Genomic DNA, 19,805 nt, shown 5'->3' with positions numbered 1-19,805 from the left:
AGTGTGTTCCCTATGGAGGCTGTGTTCAAAGGATCCCACATGCAGGCCATATGTTGAGCCTCGCGTAAACCCAAACCACATTGTGGGTCATGTGTTGAGTAGCCCTGATGGAATGCATTAGGACCTTGGCTAATATGATTAGGCTTCAATCCTATGAAGTTTTATGCACATGCTGCTTACTTGCAGAGGGACTATTTAAAAGCTTAGAGCTAAAGGCCTACATTAGTCTTTGAAAGAGCAGGGCCATGCTCAGCACAGAGTATTGACTTTAAGTGTTGGTGATCTGATGGTGGCAATAGAGGTAATCAAGTTAAAGAAATATCTGTAATTTGGATTAAAATATAAAATGAATGCACTTTAAAAAGCTATTTAGACTTACATTTTTGTTATATTGGTATCTCTTAGCCTCTTCTAAATACACTTTTTTTTAATGTTCCACATTTCAGGATTACCTGGCATCCAGGGGTTTTACATGGAAAAACGTGTTAAATGAAAGTCTCTTAGCTCTTCAGAGAGAAGTTTTTAAATTGTCTGGTATGCCTTTTTATTATGTTTGAGTGTAGCGATGTAAAATCCCATTTTAAATGTTACCTGTTTAAACTATGGTTAACTGGTCCACCATGTCATGCCACAGGTGGAGAGGCTGCTCTAGCTCAGCTGGGCCCACCATGTCGCAGACTGCTCCAGCCACTGCTGCTGGCTGCTGCATCAAGTCTAGGCTAAGCATGCCGCTCTGCACTTTGGCTGGGGGGCTGCTTCAGCCAGGCCAGGTCCTCCGTACTGTGGGCTGCTTTGGCTAGGCTGAACCAAGCCTGCCACACTGCAGACTGGGGGCTGCTTCAGCCAGGCCAGGTCAGGTCAGTTAACTCCAATAAGCATGTTAGTAAAGCAAGTGCTTATCCGGCAACTGGTTAACCCTTTACATCCCTAATTGAGTGGCATGCATTTCAATAAGTAATGGTGGATTGCACTATTACACACATCCTGCTTTTCTACTGCATTTTTGAGACATTACATTAAATGAGACTTAATTTAATGCTGTGTACAAACTATTGTTTTCTCCAGATTACAGAATTACGGGGAACACAGTGCTTTGTTATTGTTGTGGCTTCCGCAGCTTCCGAGAGCTTGCCTACCAGTATAGGCAGAATATTCCTGCTGCTGAATTGCCAGGTGAGAATTGGAGGAAAATTAACTTGGTCCCCTGACTGTGTAGGCCTGGGAATTCAGTCAAATCTCTTTCGGTTAAATGGATCCTCCCATGCAGATCCTTACACCTCAGTATAATCCTATTGCAGTCAGTTGGTGGTTCCTTTTGCAGGAATGAGGTCTGAGGTTGGTTGCCTTGCTTAAGAGCTGTTGGAAAGTTTGTGTAACCTGTTCAAAGAGCAGTTAGTGCCCAAGTCTTCATAGGGGATTATTAGCCTCCAATATTGCTGTTGTTTTTTAAAAATTTAAATATGAGCACGATAGCGTACACTAAAATACTTCAGAAGAAAAGAATAATACATAACAGGAACAATTAGCTCTTGACAGTAATTCGCTATAATCAGGGCTCGACAAATACACTCGCTCGCCCATGGCAAGTAGATTTTGCCAGCTGACGAGTGCAGGGGTGGACTGGCCCGGTGGGCCGTTGTTACGGGCTGGCTGAAGCCCACACTACGGGCGGTGTGGCTCCATCCAGTCCGCCAGCCAGCAGAGGAGCAGAGCGCTGCCGGGGAGGGAGAACCGTGGCGATTCTCAGCGCCGGGCTGCCTGCGTGCAGCTGCGGTGCAAGGAGCCAGAGCACTGACAGACAGCAGTACGCTGACGTGACGTGACCCCACCGATTTTAAAGGGCCGCGGCAGCTCAGCTCTGACTGCGTGTCCCCGGCAGCTAGCTGTGGCGCACGGCGGAGCCAGGCCCTGCCCCGCCAGCTCCTGTCCTGCCACGACCCCATCCCGTCGCTGGCGAGAGACCGCTCCCTGCTGACTGCCTGGCTCGCTGAGCCCACTCCATGCCCCATCTGGCTCCTGCCTCCCATTCTCCATGCCGCCCCTGCACCCCAGATCCCCTGCTCTCCCTCTGGCTCTGCACCACCCTTGCACCCTGCTCCCCCCAATCCCTGCTCCCCCCCTCCAGCTCTGTGCTGCCCGTTCCCTGCACTGCTCCTAGACCCTGATCCCTCTGCCTCTTCCGTTCCCCATGTCCCATTCCCCGTTCCTCCACCGCACCCCACACACTGCTCCCCCAATCCCTGCGTCCCTCTGCCTCTGTGCCTCCTGTTCCCCGCGCCACCCCAGTCCCCAGCACTGTTCCCTGCACCCTCTAGCTCTGTGCTGTTCCTGCATCCTGTTTCCCCTGTGGGTTGGGAGTGAGGGGTGCTTGTCCATAGGGAGGGGCTGGACAGGGCAGGGAAAAGGCTGCTGTGACCCAGCAGCAAGTGAAAGGGGAAGTTCACTTGAAGCGCCTTTGCCTTTATGGAAAAAAATGAATGAAAATGCTATTTGCTATTCATAGGGCTAAAATGCCAGGACAAAAATGAAAACAAACCAAAAAAAAACCATTGCAAAATGCAAATGTGTAAAAGACAACAAACAATGGGAGAGGAATGTTTTGCTTGGCCCTGTGGGGGGGGAGGGGAGGAGCGGCTGGGCTGGGCTGTGGGGAGGGGAGGGTAGGGGACGGGAAAAATATGGGAAAGGGGCTTGTGCTGAGGGGAGGGGAAGGAGAGGAGGTCAGGAGAAGAAGAGGAAAGGGGAAGGCACCAAGATACAGGGGTGTAGGAGAGACAAGTCCCAGGGGGCAAAGTGCAGACAATGAGGAAAAGGGCAGGAGGGGAGGTGTCAGTGGGAGGGGGGAACAGGGTGATGCTGGGAGAGGAGAGGGTAAGGGCACTGGGGCCTAGAGGGAGGAGGGGGAGGTGCTGGGAGAAGGCTTGAAAGAAGGGGTAGGCATGAGGAAGGTGGGGATGGAGCAAGGCATGTGTGAGGGGACAGGGGCATGAGGGGAATGGGGGCAGAGGGTGCTGAGGGGGTGGGTATCAGGGAAAAAGAGGGCAAAGGAGGCAGGGGCAGTGAGGGAAGGGGGGAGGAACCAGGAGGGTGCAGGTGCCAGGAGATTCTGGGGGTGAAGCAGAAGGGCAGACACCTGCAGGGGAGAGACCAGCACCAGAGGAGAGAGGGCAGGTGTGTAGAGGGAGGTGTTAGGGGAGGGGATGAAGAAGGGTAGCTACACATGATCAGAGTGGGGCTACTGGAGGAGTGGGCACAGGGGAGAGAGAAGGGCTGGTGGAGGGGGGCATGTCTCAGGAAGGCTGAGGGCAGTGAGAAGGGCAAGAGTCAGGACAGCAGAGTAGGGTGAGGGTTTGGGGGGCAGCAGGCACCAGGGGAGCTGATGGAGCAAGAGGAGGAGACATGGCAGCAGAGGGAAAAGGTAGAAGTTTATAAGTTATTTATTAATAACTTGGGTGATATTTATTAATAACGTATTAGTAATTACTGTTCTTATTCTTATTAGGAATTTATGCCTTTAAAAAAAACACTTTTTTGGGGGGAAGGGTGGCGAATCCCTTTTTTGTCCGGTGAGTAGGGTTTTCCATAATTTGTCGAGCCCTGGCTATAATAAATTATTTGCACATTTAAATGCAAATTGTGCACCAATATTTTCTGAATTATGTCTGATTTATATTTGTGCATGTCAATAGCTGGTTACATAAATTCATCCAACATGCGTTCTAAAACAATTAAACAGTACAGAGTTTCATTATTAGATAGTAGTAGAGGCAATTGTATCTTTCATTTCCAATATGTCTTTAGTCTGTTGGGGACAGATGATCCTTTCCATTAATTTGATTTTAACTCAGCTATGCTCTGCTTTGTTTTTTTCCCCCGAACAGTCCTTGTTGTTAGAAATAGCTTCTCCAGTTAGTTACCTACTAAGGATGCTGCTATGAGTTTCATCACAGCATGGGGCAGACAGACCAATCTAGTATGTTTAATTTTTGTAATACGCTTAAGAAAGCATATTTGGCTACTCAGCTTTACATTCATTTTAGTTGTGAGCAAAACTAGAGAAATAAAAATAATACTTCAACATATGACATGAGAAAAATGTGTAGTGATATCTAAACAGTCATGATGTCTTATGTAGTAAGGCCCGATCCTATTTCCACTGAAGTTGGTGGCAAAATTATAAGTTCCTGCAGTTGTGCAGGATCATGTCATTATGCAGAGTGCTGGTTCAATGTTTGCTCCAATTAATTTTTCTGTGCTTCAATGTGTATTATATAACAATAATAGGAAACTGGTATAAGATATAGCAGTTTCTTGCAAAAGGTGTTTTCTGTCCCCAGTGCACCTAAGCAAAGCCATATACAGCAGTGGATCCTAATGTAATTAATCTATATTGATTTGTCATCTATTACATCTTCATTCATTAATTTATTAAATAAATGTGGTATTATGGTGGCTTATTTTATAGTGACTGTCACATCACGTCCTGATTGTTACTGGGGGCGCAATTGTCGGACTCAGATTAAAGCACACCATGCAATGTGAGTGTTTTTTTCCCCCTTGAACTTAAAAATAAGAAAAATTTAGGCTTAGTGGAGTAGTTCTCAAACTGTGGGTCCTGTCTAGAGCTCTGAGAAACTATTTTTACAGCACAACCAAACTGCATGATTTTGACTTATTTTGTTCCAGAATTGAAATTTTATGTCAGGCTCATGCAACCTGTCTAGTTCCTGTTTTAAGTGAGCCTGCTCTGATTTGTGGTTCCTGGTAGAAATCAGGTGATATGAAGAGATTTTGTACAGACTCAAAGGTAGTGCTCCATCAATGTAAAAACAAAAGAAACAGGTTACACAAGTACTTGTGAACTGAAATAGCCAAGTTTGGCACAGTTTGATTCAGACTTTAGGCCTGTTCTTCGCTTCCCAATAAATCAGACTTTCTCAATTCTTTGCACCTGGGTTCTCATTCAATGCACTGCATAAACTGTGTTCTGGTCCTTGTTTTGAAGTACCATGGGATCCCAAGGATACTGGAATGTACCTAAGGACAAAATGAACAATTAAGCTTAGTGAGAGGAGGAGGATCCTTCCCTTTTTGGGTATGTCTAGACTGCGGGGGTTTTCCACGACAAGGGATCGCATTTGCTCCCATCTAGATGGGGCCAAATGGCAGAAAAGGCTCTTCCGGAAAGGCAATTGGAAGAGGCTACACAAATTGCAAAGCGCAATTTGCATAGCTTTTTCCAAAAGGCTATAATGTAGTCCTAGCCTTCAAGAGTTGAACTATTCTAGAAAAATATAGACTCCAAATCCATGATAGCTCCATAAAACTGCATATTTTATAACTTTTTAAAGGAATTAAATCTTTCTTTTTATACTAGTCAGCTGAATCATCTGATTTCTTGGTAATTTCGTCTTTCTTTTTTTTTTTCTTAAAAAAAAAAAGAGAGAGAGAGATTCAGTTAATTAGCAGAGGACTGTCTGAGGCTTCTTAAGACATGGGATCATCAGGGTCAGATTTTATGAAACAAGCTTCAGGGACCCTGGGATGCAGCCACTATAGTCCCTGCATACTGCACTTCACCTAACGGGATGAGGGAAGAGGAAGTGGCTCTGGCGAGGCTATTCCCCTTCTCCCCACTTTGGCTGGAGGTGAGTGCATTGCTGCTAGCGGCACTTGCCTGCAGATTTCATCCCCACTGTTCTCATTGGCCAGAAATTGTGGCCATCAGGAGAACTGGGGAGAGGGGGTGCCTGTGAGCACAGGACTGTGTGGAGCCACTTGTCCCCTCCCCCCAGGAGCTGTACCAGGTAAGCGCATGAATCCAGGAGCAGCCCTAGACGAGCTGCCAGCAACTGGAGACGTAGGTGAAACACATGATCGGCGCCCCCGCGTCCAGAGCCCTCAACAGCCGTTTATCTTGGTGCCCTAGGCGACTTTCTAGTTCGCCTGTATTGACGGGCCACCACTGCCTGAATCCCCTGCACCCTCCTTGCATAAGCCCACCTGCAGTCCGCTTCTGCACCCTACCTCCTACCCAGGAGCTGCATTCCCACACCAAGCCTGTTAAGGCACCCTACTTCCTGCCCATACCTTGCATTCGCAACCCACTCCATGGCAGCCCCTACTCAAACACTGAACCGGTCATGTTTGGTCCCCACCCTAGAGCATATGGGGGTTTCCACAAAGTCTTCTAGACCTGGGTCCTCAGCCCAGTTAATCCAGCCCTGGTGATCATTCATTAAAAATAACCAGAAGTTGGAAACTCCTGTCTATCAGATGAGAAAGTTCCCCCCTCCCCTCCCCAAGTAAGGGCTGGATTCAAATTTAGCATAAACCCATGTATGTCCATTATATCTGGAGGAGTTGCACTCCAAGCCTAAATTTGGCCAGAAGTTAGGATTTAATAGGTTCCTTAGCTCAGAATTGACTGACTTTATTAAGCAAGGGGAAGATAGATTGCTTTAATGTGTGGAAGGTCCTGCTCTCTCGAAAGAAGGAAAGTGACAGCTCTTCTTTAGGAACTGAGACTGGATCATTAAGTGAAGAATAGTATTTGTCTGTCTACCTAGTCCTCTGAGAAGACTATGCAGTTATAATTTTCCTTTAACTTAGGAAAATCCTATATCTGTATATCTTATACAGCAAGATCATTGGAAACGTTAAAAATGTTCATCCTCCAGTCATAAAAACGGCCATAGTGGGTCAGACCAAAGGTCCATCTAGCCCAGTATCCTGTCCTCCAACAGTGACCAATGCCAGATACCCGAGAGGGAGGGAACACAACAGGTAATCCTCACACGATCCCTGTCCTGTCACCCATATCCAGATAAACTGTATTTTCTAGAGGGTAGAGATTTTGCAGAATAAATAAATTTTCTTTCTCACAGATTTAGTTTAGGTGCTTTGATATATATCATAGTGATAGAGATGTAGCCGTGTTACTGTGGTGTAGCTGAAACAAAAAACAGGACTGTGTAGCACTTTAAAGACTAATAGGATGGTTTATTAGGTGATGAGCTTTCGTGGGCCAGACCCACTTCCTCATCACCTGTACGTTCATCACCTAACAAACCATCTTGTTAGTCTTTAAAGTGCTGCATAGTCCTGTTTTTTTATATATATCAGGGAGAGTTATCTGTACCACTGGGTTGCATTACTGTTGCCAGAGGGCATTTTAATAGTTGATGTGTTTGGGAGCTGATTTGATGTAAAAAAAACTGCCTAACTTTTCTATTTAGATTGAAGTTGAATTTTTTGTATCCCTCTAGAAAGCTTTAGAGATAATTCAGTGTTCGTTCTTCAAACATTAGATGTACACAGAACTTTGGACAAGCTTCTTCTAGTTCCAGAAACCCATGAATCAAAACAGTTGTCACACAACACTACTATATAATCCTTCCCCTTCTGCATGAGGCAGAACTATTCTGCTAAATGGCATAGTTTTGAGATCAGATTCTTACTCAATAAGCGCCTCAGGCCTGCTACTCCACTTCTCCAAACATTTACAGTTCAGTTCTCAACTTGTCTCAGATGCATGTTATGGGGCACTGAACCCATCAGGGAGAAAACAGGAACAGACAGGTACTTGACAGTAATAAAGTAGTACATTTATAGACTTCTGTGTTACCTGTCTAATCTAGGGTGATCAGTATGCCACTTACATGGAATTCAAGTCACCTGGGATGAAGCATCCTTCTTCCCTAAAGAGGGCAAGTTTTCCACTCTTTTTTATTTTCAGAAAGAGATTCCAAACTCATCTTGGATCTCAGAAATCAAAGATTGTTTATGTGGAAATGTATTTATTAGCCAGGTTAACACATCCTGAAGGTTGTCTAACAACTTCAGTTCCCAGAGACTTTCATAATGCTCATTACTGAAAATTGCCAATGTCTTTTGGGGTCAAGATTAAGTCTGCTTATGTATCCTGTCTTAATTGCCTCCTGGATTTAAGGTATGTGGGGCAGACAGAAATGCAGGTTTTCAATATACGCAATGTAATTAACACTTGTTGGACAGTAAGAAATACTGAGCATTCTATTCTGGCAAACTTTATGGAGGGTGGGATTCAGCTTAAAATAGTAGACCTCAGTGTCTTCAGGTTCTGATAGCATTAACATGTCTATGTCTATGTGCTGCTTTAAATTATTGTTTGACTTTAAAATATTCTGTAGCAGGTTTGACTTTTTCGTGATGTCATAGTTCTAAGAGCAATGTTAAACTTTTTTGTTTTTATTTCAGGAAATTCAATCACATTTGTGAACAAACACGTTTCAAGAACTGAACTTTCTGAAATTGAAACTGAATGCTTGTAGTCTAAAGAGAGGGAATGAAAGCTTGAAATACTGATCATATAGGAAATGTGTTCAGGGGATTTTTCATTGTTCCCTCACAGCAGGGAGTTGGTAATTTTTTCATCAGGTACTCTGGTGTGACCTTTTTAATGTGTAGAGTGTAACAGTTATATATATGAATAAGTGAGAACTTTTTTAAAAGAAAATCTGACACCTGCTACATTCCATCCTCATTATTGCAGTGTCATTATTTTACTATGCTCAAATCAAGTAATAGCAGCCATAAATTGGAGGACCTAAGAATAATCAGTAAGGAGTGTATTTGCACTAAATGTGTCTGAAAATTAGAAAAACCTTTATATTAAAATGGAAATGTTCTGTACTGGTATCTTTAATGTCAAAGAAGGAAACTCAACATATGTACAGCCTTAATTCCCTGTCTTGTCATTAGCATGGCAGCTGGGATGGACATCTATTTAAGTTTGCTGTCACAAAACAGGACGGTGATCTGATATATGTTCAGCAGAATGCTTTTTTGTTTACTGTTCACTAGACAAAGAAGAGCGTCAGCGTTATAGCTCCAGATCAGAACAGTACTTTGCAGGCATGCTAAGCAGGAAAACAGTTCCTTCTTTAGTTTAGTAGTTTTGATGTTTCTTTTTACCATTAGAATTAAATAACACAAAGAATTGCACAAATATTTAAAAATCACACTCAAATTTGGGATAGTAATTTCTTATGGATGAATAAGCTTCTGCTTTTAATAAACGTATAGCATTTTATATAAAAATCTAAACCAGTATTGTTGACATAGAGCAGACAGTAAAATCAGTTGGTGCAATTTTTTTTAAATGTATTTTTGGTGTGATGTTGTACGTTAGTTAGGAATATAGTTTTATCTTGCAGCTGTGTTGTAGCATGTGCACATTGGGAAAAGCATAGAAAGGCTGCCACTTCAACAATATATATGAGATTTACAGGAAAGAACAAATGTTACGTATGAGAAGGTCCAGTGCAAATGAGCTTTAGCGATATGGACAAATCCTTTTGTTGTGAGGATCATTTTTAATGAGGACACTGGTATCACTAAAATATTGAAAATGTAGATTTCATTTTTCACTTTATTTGCTTAATTATGTTCAGAAAAATTCCTGAGCATTGTAAAAATGTGATGGAGTCATAAATATGTTCTAGTCATCTGACAGCTAATGTTCAAATACTTGACTTGGGCCAGCTTGTACCCAGGAGAGCGATGTAGAATGGGAAGTTACCTCTGTATATATCATGTTTTAGGTATGCCTTATTTTGCAAGCAAGGTTTATACTTTGACATAAAAAACCCCAACACTCTGTTATGTGTTACAGTACAGCACAGAGCGATGTAGCACATTGTATCTGTTAGGCAATTAATTTAAAGAAATACAATTCTGCATATAAATGCTAATTGAAAATAATGGATTTCTGTTCATATTTTATTTTAAAAGTGTCTAGCAGTTTTGGGTTTGGTAATATTCATAATGCTGTTGAAAGCACACTTTGGTGTGGACTTCTCTTCCTAATCTTTGGGCGTTTCCTCCTTTAAGTAGGGTTGAAATCAGATCTGGAATAATACTTGAAACTTGTTGTTAAAACTTTGTTTCTACCTTTTATTATTACTGACTGTTCTATTGTACCTGAATTAATATTTTATGTTTAGAAAAACTGATTTTTTTAATGGTTACTGTAGCTTCTCAGGATAGCCATTCCCAGCTATTTGGTCTCAACTTCAACCCTGGCTGTGCATATAAGCAAATTGCATATATTTGTGGAAAGAGAACCTTTGAACATTACATGAGGAAACATGCTTTATATTTTCACTCACCGCTTTCCGTGTTCCATGTTGGCTTTTAGCATAGACTTGTCGCTATGCTAATGTTCGTCACTAATGTGCTGAATTTTTTTTATGGATTAAGAATAACATGCCTAGAATGTCAAGAATAACTATGTACAGTTTATCTTGCACCTGCACACACTGTTGGGACATATTATGTAGCGTCTTAAAAATCTGCAACGATTGCAAGTACTTGATATCCAAACTACCTGAATGGAAGTTCCTTGTATTCTTTTTATTTGCCCCCAATAAAGACTAAATATGCCTTTCTATGCATAGGGGGTTAAAGTAGTGCAATGGAATGAGAAATGTTTTGTGATTACATTGTACTTGGAAGAGCTGAGAGATTATCTTGCAAATGGAGCGGGTAACTAAATCCTGATCTTTTATATGCTCTTAAGTAACTAAGAGCATCTTTCATGGGTATTACATACTCTTATACATTAGTCCTTTAAAAATGTATGGTTGCCAAGTGATATTTAGATAATGTGATAACTATATAAACTATACTTGGTGTAATTGTTTAAATGCTGTAAAGGTGCACCATTTTTTAAACCTGTCTAAAGCACACTCTCACCCTTTTTATAAGAGACATTTGGGAGCTGTGTGTGGAACCTTGTTGAATAGATGTTGAGAACAAGGGTGATTTAGGATAGGGCTTAGTGTGATGGTGAATAAGATACAGTCTCCCTCCATGAGAATGTTCTTTTATAAAGAAGGTGGCGTGTGGTTCTTCCAGTTCTTGTGATTCCCTGGACTAAAAAGTTATTAAAAAAATTACCCACTGAAGCTGTCTGTTTTCATTTCATCTGTGCTGTTTAATCTCCCCTCACCACAAACTGCATAGATGATGTTGTACACATCACTTTATATTGTTCAGTCACGTTGCTTATTACCTGAAAGTTATTGAGAACAAGATACTAGAATTGAGCTTGCTCATACTCATCTGATGAAGAGGGTGTTACCCGTGATAGCTCATGATTCTGTGTGTTTGTTAGTCTCAAGGGGCATGTCTACACTAGGAAATTATTTTGAAATAACTAAATTTGAAATAACTCCTGAAATAACAAAATCAAAACAGCCTGTCCCCACTATGGGGGGATCTTTGAAATTAGTCTAAGACAGGCTCCGTTATTGTGGATACACTACCTCAACTTAGCACCAGGGAGTAATTACTTTGAGGAGTAGTTATTCTGAAATAGCGGCAGCGGAAAATCCACACTAATGCTATTTCGAAACAACTATTTCTATATAAGCATTATTCCCAAGTAAAGCAGAAGTACAGATTTCAAAATAACCAGCCCTTTATTTCTAAATACAGGCAGTCCCTGGGTTACATGGATCCAGCTTACATCGGATCCCTACTTACAAACGGGGTGAGGCAACCCCGCACTAGCTGCTTCCCCCCAGCAGACCAGAGAGACGCGAAGCTGGTGCCACCTCCCTCCCCCCCAGCAGACCAGGGAGACGCGGAGCGGCTTTTCTCAGCAGACACCTCAGCTTGAGAATAAAGGACTGAGGGAAGTGAGGTGTGGGAGAATAAAACAGCTCTGGAGAAATGTTTGTATCAGTTCCGACTTACATACAAATTCAACAGGGACTGCATGTAACAGGCTTAATAGTATGGAGACTCTGCTTATTTAGAAAAAAGGGAGGTTATTTTGAAATAACCCCAGTGTAGACCAGGGCTAAGATGACACAGGACTACTTGTTTTCAAAATTGCAGACTAACATGACTACTCCTCTGAGACGTTTTCATGATAACTGAGTGTAAGAATCCTTATCTGTGGCATGTGAGAGATCTGACTTAGCTTCCCTTATAACTGTTAAGATAAAATTGCAAAGGATTTCCAGTCTCTGTAGAACTAATAACAAATAAGCTGTAATACAACACAGCTCCATTGTACTTAGAAGTAACTACAGAGACACAACTCTGTTTTTAAATAAGAAAAAAAAAACAAAGGCCAGGAATTTTGTAGAAATGTATTTTCTTCTGCCTTCATGCAAGAGTATCTAGATACTATGGTCACTGTCATGCCAGAAATGCTGACAGAACTAAAATAAGATTTAACAGCAAGCTTCAGAAAATGAATATTGTAGTGTTAGAAACCAATCTAAATAAGCTAGTTGTATATGTACATGTGAAAAGATTCTGAATGGGTACGACAGATGGAAAAGTTAAGTCTGTTGTAGGAAGTTGCATACTTAGCAGCTTGGAAATTTTTTTATCCACACTATACTTCATATGACTATTGAGTGAAAATGGTAAAGCCAGCCAAATTTGTTATAGTTTTAAGTTTTTATGAGCTAGGATTTTAACACTTCTGAATTCTTACAGCTCTTACATTAACATGGAAATTGAATCCTTTAATATTATAGCTAATCCTTATGGCTGTTTTTTAAGCCATCTGTCATTCATTCTTCAACTAAATTTGAAAAAAAAATTAATACCCACACATTAGGCAATATAAAGTGATAGTATAATCCTGCTCTGTGAGCTATAAGAACAAGAGACCTGTAGACATTCAGACCTGTTCTGCTTTGGATGTCCTACCAGCTTTGGTGGATTTAAATACTGTGCGCTCTATTTTAGCATCAACTGTCTTGTACCTAATACGATTTAAAAGGAAGCAGTTAGTTTTTGGCATTACCAGAGTGAAATCCAGTCACTTAAATAGCTTTAGCATCATACAAGCAGCTGTGCCTTACTCTATTTTTTAGTGTAACAGTCTTTTAAATGGAGACTTTAATTTTGATGGCTTAATTTAGTGCTTTTGAATTTTTTTTTTCTTTTGAGGTGGGAATTGGGGAGTTCTTTCTAAGAAGATCATCACCATTAAACCTTTTATTTACACTTGCTAGTAAAACTTTTCTGGAAAGCAGTTTTATTTCATGCTGTCTGTCTTCATGGAAAAAGAAAATACAGCACAGGGACTTTTTGCTTGTTCTCTTGTTTTCACTATCATTACATTTTAGCAATTTAAAGAACACATGTAGGTAATTTTCCCACCTTCTTTTGCCTGACAGCCTTTCTGTACTAAATTTGGAAACAATGGTCTCAATTACAATGTAAGGGAAAATCTTCTCTTTGGAAATGCCAAACATGCCAAGATTGTTTCTAAATCTATATTGCAGATCATATTGCTTTTTTTATGGTTGGCTGTTTTGACTTTTGGTGAGGTAATTTCATTGCTAGAATCATAGAACCATAGAACTGGAAGAGACCTCAGAAGGTCATCAAGTCCAGCCCCCTGCCTTAGGCAGAACCAATCCCAACTAAATCAACCCAACAAGGGCTTTGTCAAGCGGAGACTTAAACACCTCTAGGGATGGAGACGCCACTACTTCCCTAGGTAACCCATTCCAGTGCTTCACTACCCTCCTAGTGAAATAGTTTTTCCTAATATCCAACCCGGACCTCTCCCATCACAACTTGAGACCATTGCTCCTTGTTCTGCCATCTGTCACTACTGAGAACAGCCTCTCTCCATCCTCTTTGGAACCTTCCTTCAGGAAGTTGAAGGCTGCTATCAAATCCCCCCTCACTCTTCGCTTCTGCAGACTAAACAGACCCAACTCTCTCAGCCTCTCCTCATAAGTCTTATGCTCCAGCCCCCTAATCATTTTGGTTGCCCTCCGCTGGACCCTCTCTGTGTCCACATCCTTTTTGTAGTGTGTGTGTGTGTGGGGGGGGGGGGGCAGAACTGGACACTACACTCCAGATGTGGCCTCACCAAAGCCAAATAAAGGGGAATAATGACATCTCTGGATCTGCTGGCAATGCTCCTCTTAATGCAACCGAATATGCCATTAGCCTTCTTGGCTACAAGGGCACACTGTTGACTCATATCCAGCTTCTCATCCACTGTAACCCCCAGGTCCTTTTCTGCAGAACTACTACTTAACTGGTTGGTTCCCAGCCTGTAACTATGCTTGGGATTCTTCCATCCCAAGTGCAGGACTCTACACTTGTCCTTGTTGAACCTCATCAGATTTCTTGTGGCCCAATCCTCCAATTTGTCTGTCATTCTGTACCCTATCTTTGTCCGTAAGCGTATCTACCTCTCCCCCTAGCTTAGTGTCATCTGCAAACTTGCTGAGGGTGCAATCCATCCCCTCATCCTGGTCATTAATAAAGATATTGAACAAAACCGGTCCTAGAACTGAACCTTGGGCCACATCCTGACATTGAGCCATTGATCACTACCCACTGGGTCCGGCCTTCTAGCCATCTTTCTATCCATTTTACCGTCCATTTATCCAATCCACATTCCCTTAACTTGCTGGCAAGAATGTTCTGGGAGACCGTATCAAAAGCCTTGCTAAAGTCAAGGTATATCATGTCCACTGAGCCAGTTACCTCATCATAGAAGCTAATCGATTGGTCAGGCACGACTTGCCCTTTGTGAATCCATGCTGACTATTCCTAATCACTTTCCTCTCATCCAAGTGCCTCAAAATGGATTCCTTAAGGATCCTTTCCATGATTTTTCCAGGAACTGAGCTAAGACTGACCAGCCTATAGTTCCCTGGATCGTCCTTCTTCCCTTTTTTGAAGGCGGGCACTACATTTGCCTTTTTCCAATCATCTGGGATTTCTCCCGATCTCTACGACTTTTCAAAGATAATAGCCAAAGGCTCCTCAATGACATTTGCCAACTCCCTCAGTACCCTTGGATGCATTAAGTCCGGACCCATGGATTTGTGTACGTTTAGCTTTTCTAAATAGTTCCTAACCTGTTCTTTACCAACCACGGGCTGTCCATTTTCATCTCATTTTGCATCACTTAGCGCAGAAGTCCAGGAGCTGACCTTGTCCGTGAATACAGAGGCAAAGAAAGCATTGAGTGCTTCAGCTTTCCCCACATCATCTGTCACTAGGTTACCTCCTTCATCCATTAGGGCCTGCACACCCTCTCTGATCACCTTCTTGTTCACATGCCTGTAGAAACCCTTCTTGTTCTCCTTCACATCCTTAGCCAGTCGTAATTCCATCTGTGATTTTGCCTTCCTGATAACCCCCCCCCCCCCCCCCGCATTCTCGAGCTATACATTTAAACTCCTCCCTGGTCATTTGTCCAAGTTTCCACTCTTTGTAAGCTTCCTTTTTGTGCTTAAGTTCACCAGCGATTTCCCCTGTAAGCCAATCCGGTCTCTTCTCTTCAATCTGTTTGCTTCTCTTGCTACGCGTCGGGATGGTTTCTTTCTGTGCCTTCAATAAGGCTTCTTTAAAATACTGCCAGCTGTCCTGGACTCCTTTCCCCTTCATGTTAGCATCCCAGGGGATTCTGCCCATCAGATCTGAGGGAGTCAAAATCTGCTTTTTTGAAGTCCAAGGTGTGTATTTTACTACTCTCTTTTTTTCCCTTTGGTCAGGATCCTGAAATCTACCATCTCATGATCACTGCTTCCCAAGTTGTCACCCACCTCCACTTCCCCTATTAGTTCCTTCCTGTTTGTGAGCAGAAGGTCAAGCTGCACGTGGCCCCTGGTCGGATCCTTCAGCACTTGTGTCAAGAAGTTATCCCCAGCATTCTCCAAAAACTGCTAAGTTCATTAGTAGCTATAGCATTTTTTGTAATTCATTTTTCTAAGGTACCATATGAGATTTGACATCATACATTTCCAGAAAGACCACTAATGTGTTTTGAAACTTCGATCTTCCTGTCAGCTATTCCTTCTAATGCTGATGCTTGGATGGGTTAAGTGACTCCTTTGGCTTGGATATTATTTACATTTTATCCAAGCAGTACATTCTAGCTTTTTGACAAATTGTGTTAATATATCCAAATATTTCAGATGTTTCAAGAAGTGAGATTGGGCCAGACAACCCAAACTGTTTTTTTTACCTTCAAGTGAGGGATGGGTGGAGGAGGAAAGGAAATAAAAGCAACAAAAAATTGGTAAATTTTCAGTCATTTTATAAAATGCAGTCAAGAGAGCTGAAAGGCGGCTTCTGCTAGCAAACTGACTTCATCTTCCTGCTCAAGCAACTCCTTGTATTAAAAATTCTAAATACTAATTGTAGTGAATATAAATATTAAATCTCTCTATTAAAAAAAAAAATTTCCTGAGGGACGTCATCTCGTCTTTAGACGTCTCACCTGCATCTTCCCCCCCACCCCTTTCCCCAGTGCTTGAGACTTAGGGCTGCCATGCTGCTGCCTCCCTCCTGCCCCCGCCCCAATGCTTCAGGGGGAGAGCATAGGATCTGGCAAGGCCTCAGCCCAGCACCCTCCCTTCTCCCCAGTGGCCAGGGGAGAGTGCATGGCCTGGCCTTGGTCCAGACCCCTTTCCACTGGTGGTCTAGGAGTGCAGGGCCTGGCAAGGTTCTCAGTCCCCACTCCAGAGGTCCGGGGACAGAGAACACGAGCTGGCCTGGCCTTTCCTTGGCCCTGCCTGATGGCAGAGGCAGAAGAGCCAGAGCTGCCTATCCCTAGAAACAGGAGGTTGGTGAGTGTAGTGAGCAGGGGATGCAGCCCCCTAGTGATTGTTTAAAACAAAAATGTTAATCTTCAGGTTTAGTGTGACAGTAACCACATACTTAACTGTGATAGGTATTTAATTCCCTTGAATTTCTAATTTTAGTTATTGGTGAGTAGCTGAATCAAACTAGCATCACAAAATTTTGTTCTGATATTTGGTGGTAGGATGGTTTCAGAGAACTGCAGCTACTTTGATGCTCTTACTATCAGTGAGCAAAACTGGGCCCATGCCTTTTTAGGGTTACCATTTGTCCGTTTTTCCCTGGATATAGCCTCCTTTTTGTCTTTAAATTTCCATCTGGCCGGGTTTTTTACATATCTAAAAATGTTCGGGATTTTGCCGTGTTCATTCAGTGACCAGACACTTCTCTGCTCTGAGTCCATCCTCTCCTGTGCATGCTTCCTAGCCCCACCAATAGCCTCCCTGAAGGAAGTTTGGCCTTTCTGCGGCCTATAGACTCAGCAGGGTTTCCTTAGCAACGAGTGGGAAGGGTTGCTGTGAGTGGACCTGGTGAGAACAGTGGCGCGCAGCCAGTAGGTGGGCTGGGGGCTGCATGCAACTCGTCTGTTAGTTATGGGCCAAGCCCAGCTCCAGAGCCACCATATACTGCATGGAGGAGACCTCCAGGCTCCCAGCAGCGCCTCAGAGACCCGCTGCCCTCACCCCCCCGTAGACCTGTGGCTCCCAGAGCCAAATCCCGCAGAGCCTCTTTAAACCCCCCCTAATACTGGACCCTTGTTCCCCAACCCGGAGTCCCGCTAGCACCCCCTGGGCTTGAACCGCATGTCCTCACCGAAGCTGTGCAAACATCCACATAATCCAAACCCTGTGTTTTTCTTGAGTCCTGCTTATGCCCCCATTGTCATGCACCCCACCAAGCCCTAAAATGGCGCTGTAGCTCTAATCCTGCATCTCCTTCCAGAGTCAGAATAAGTTCCTAGGGGTGGAGGGTCCAGGATGGGTTATCAGGGTCGGGAGTAAGTAGTACGCAATATATTATATACTCATGGGCTGTGTCTAGACTGGCAAGTTTTTCCTCAAAAGCAGCTGCTTTTGAGGAAAAACTTCCCAGCTATCTACACTGGCCGCTTTAATTTCCGCAAGAACACTGACTTCCTACCGTCTGAAATCAGTGCTTGTTGTGGAAATACTATGCTGCTCCCGTTCAGGCAAAAGTCCTTTTGCGCAAAGCTTTTGTGCCAAAGGGCCAGTGTAGCCAGCTCAGATTTGTTTTGCACAAAAAAGCCCCGATCGCAAAAATGGTGATCGGGGCTTTTTTGTGGAAAAGTGCGTCTAGATTGGCACGGACGCTTTTCCACAAAAAGTGCTTTTGCGGAAAAGCATCCATGCCAATCTAGATGCTCTTTTCCGCAAATGCTTTTAACGGAAAACTTTTCACTGTTCTCACCGGGTCCAATCACAGCAACCCTTCCCACTCGTTGCTAAGGAAACCCTGCTGAGTCTACAGGCTGCAGAAAGGCCAAACTTCCTTCAGGGAGGCTACTGGTGGGGCTAGGGAGCATGCACGAAAACTTTTCCGTTAAAAGCATTTGCGGAAAATCATGCCAGTCTAGACGTAGCCATGTTGTATACTCACTGTTACTTGTATATGCACACGTTGTATTCATGTGTTGTGTATATAGTATAACACATGAATACAATCCCTCTCAGGAATGTCCTCTTTTTTGAAAGTTTGAATAAGGTAACCCTAAAATAACTAACACTGTGGGTAAGGGAGAAAGTTGGAAGGCACACTTCAATCTCATTATGAACTACCATCTTACTGTGTTTCTGACTAGGAAGACTACAGCTATTACGTAGCCCAAAGCTATATTTTACTTTATCTTTCTAATAAAATATAAAGTGAAATGTAGAAAGGCTTCCATATCAAGTTTTACTACAAGTTAACACTATAGAAGAACTTCCAAATTATGAACACCAGAGTTACAAAGGGACCAGTCAACCACACAATATGCAACCAGACAGCAGCAGAGACCACCCCCTCCAAAAAACAAAACAAGCAAACAAACAAAAAGAAATACTTCTGTTACCATTAGGTACTGTGTTAAATGTATTTTTAAAAAGCTATAATAAGGTAAGGAAGCATTTGGTGTTTGTTTAATTTAAATTAAGTCAGTTAAAATCAGCATTTTTCTTCTATATTGCAAAGTTTCAAAGCTGCATTAAATTAATGTTCAGCTGTAAGCTTTTGAAAGCACAGCCTTAATGTTTTGTTCAGTTATGTTCAGTTTGTTCAGTTGTTTCAGTGAGATGAACAATCATTATTGCAGAGGTTTTGGTAACTCTGAGATTTTACTTGTACTTTTCTAGGATTTAGATTAATAGTTTATTCTCTTACAAAGTAATTTCAGGAATCAACCAGAGAGAATGTGCGGAACTAGCCTTTATGTGCAAATCTAACACTATCCTCGTGGCTTGAACAAGACATGAATTGAGTGGGGGCTGCTATATTCAACACCCAAATGGTATCAGAAGCTAAGTATCTACTGTCCACACTATTAGCTTTATTTAGCATCGACACTTTAATTGACAGAGTTATTTTCTTTCTTCCCTTCCCAACTCACCTCTTTCTGTTTTTTATGTGAAGGTCCATGCCTCTTTGTCCATATTTGTCATCTAAAAAAGTGGGTTGTGCCCTGAAAGCTCATGATACTATCTTATCTAATCTAATCTAATCTAATCTAATCTAATCTAATCTAATCTAATCTAATCCTAATCTAATCTAATCTAATCTAATCTATATTTTAGTCTCCAAGAGTATGTCTACACTACAGGGAATGATCAAAGCTGCTGCTGTCAGTCTTCCAGGATTCAAATTAGTGGGTCCAGTGAAGATGCCTAATTCTAACTGAGAGGGGTACTCTGGTCAATGCCAGTAGTCCTGCTTCCACAAGGAGTAAGGGAAGTCGAAGGGAAAGTGTTCTTACTTCGACTTCCTGCAGCATGGACAGGACCAAAAGTTGAGTTAAGGTATTTCAACTTCAGCTACACATTTAATGTAGCTGAAGCTGTGTATCTTTATTCAACCATATCCTGTAGTATAGACATACCCTAAGGTGTTACAGGACCATTTTGTTTAAGTTTTTTTTTTTTTTAGTTCTAGACAAGCACAGTTACTCCTCTGAGAATTTCCTCTTG

The 19,805-nt window shown here is 42.5% G+C and overlaps 1 protein-coding gene across 6 annotated transcripts in view; it reads left to right on the top strand.

The window, feature by feature from the left end:
* The window catches only part of CHFR (checkpoint with forkhead and ring finger domains), a 45,152-nt gene extending 34,203 nt beyond the window's left edge, over window positions 1–10,949 (top strand). For 4 of the 6 annotated variants that reach the window (XM_075898380.1, XM_075898379.1, XM_075898382.1 and 1 more), the window contains exons 15-18: window positions 447–534; window positions 1,066–1,173; window positions 4,466–4,538; window positions 7,641–8,227. In XM_075898380.1, the coding sequence (XP_075754495.1) occupies window positions 447–534; window positions 1,066–1,173; window positions 4,466–4,538; window positions 7,641–7,686 (315 nt within the window). In that variant the 3' untranslated portion in view covers window positions 7,687–8,227. The other 2 variants (XM_075898384.1, XM_075898385.1) reach the window with 2 other exon arrangements.
* Window positions 10,950–19,805: the final 8,856 nt, after the last annotated feature.

Source organism: Pelodiscus sinensis, chromosome 15, assembly GCF_049634645.1.
Source record: "Pelodiscus sinensis isolate JC-2024 chromosome 15, ASM4963464v1, whole genome shotgun sequence".
Classification (NCBI taxonomy): Eukaryota; Metazoa; Chordata; order Testudines; family Trionychidae; genus Pelodiscus; species Pelodiscus sinensis.
The sequence above is the reverse complement of the archived record's forward strand: the minus strand, read 5'-3'. Positions and strand labels throughout refer to the sequence as shown.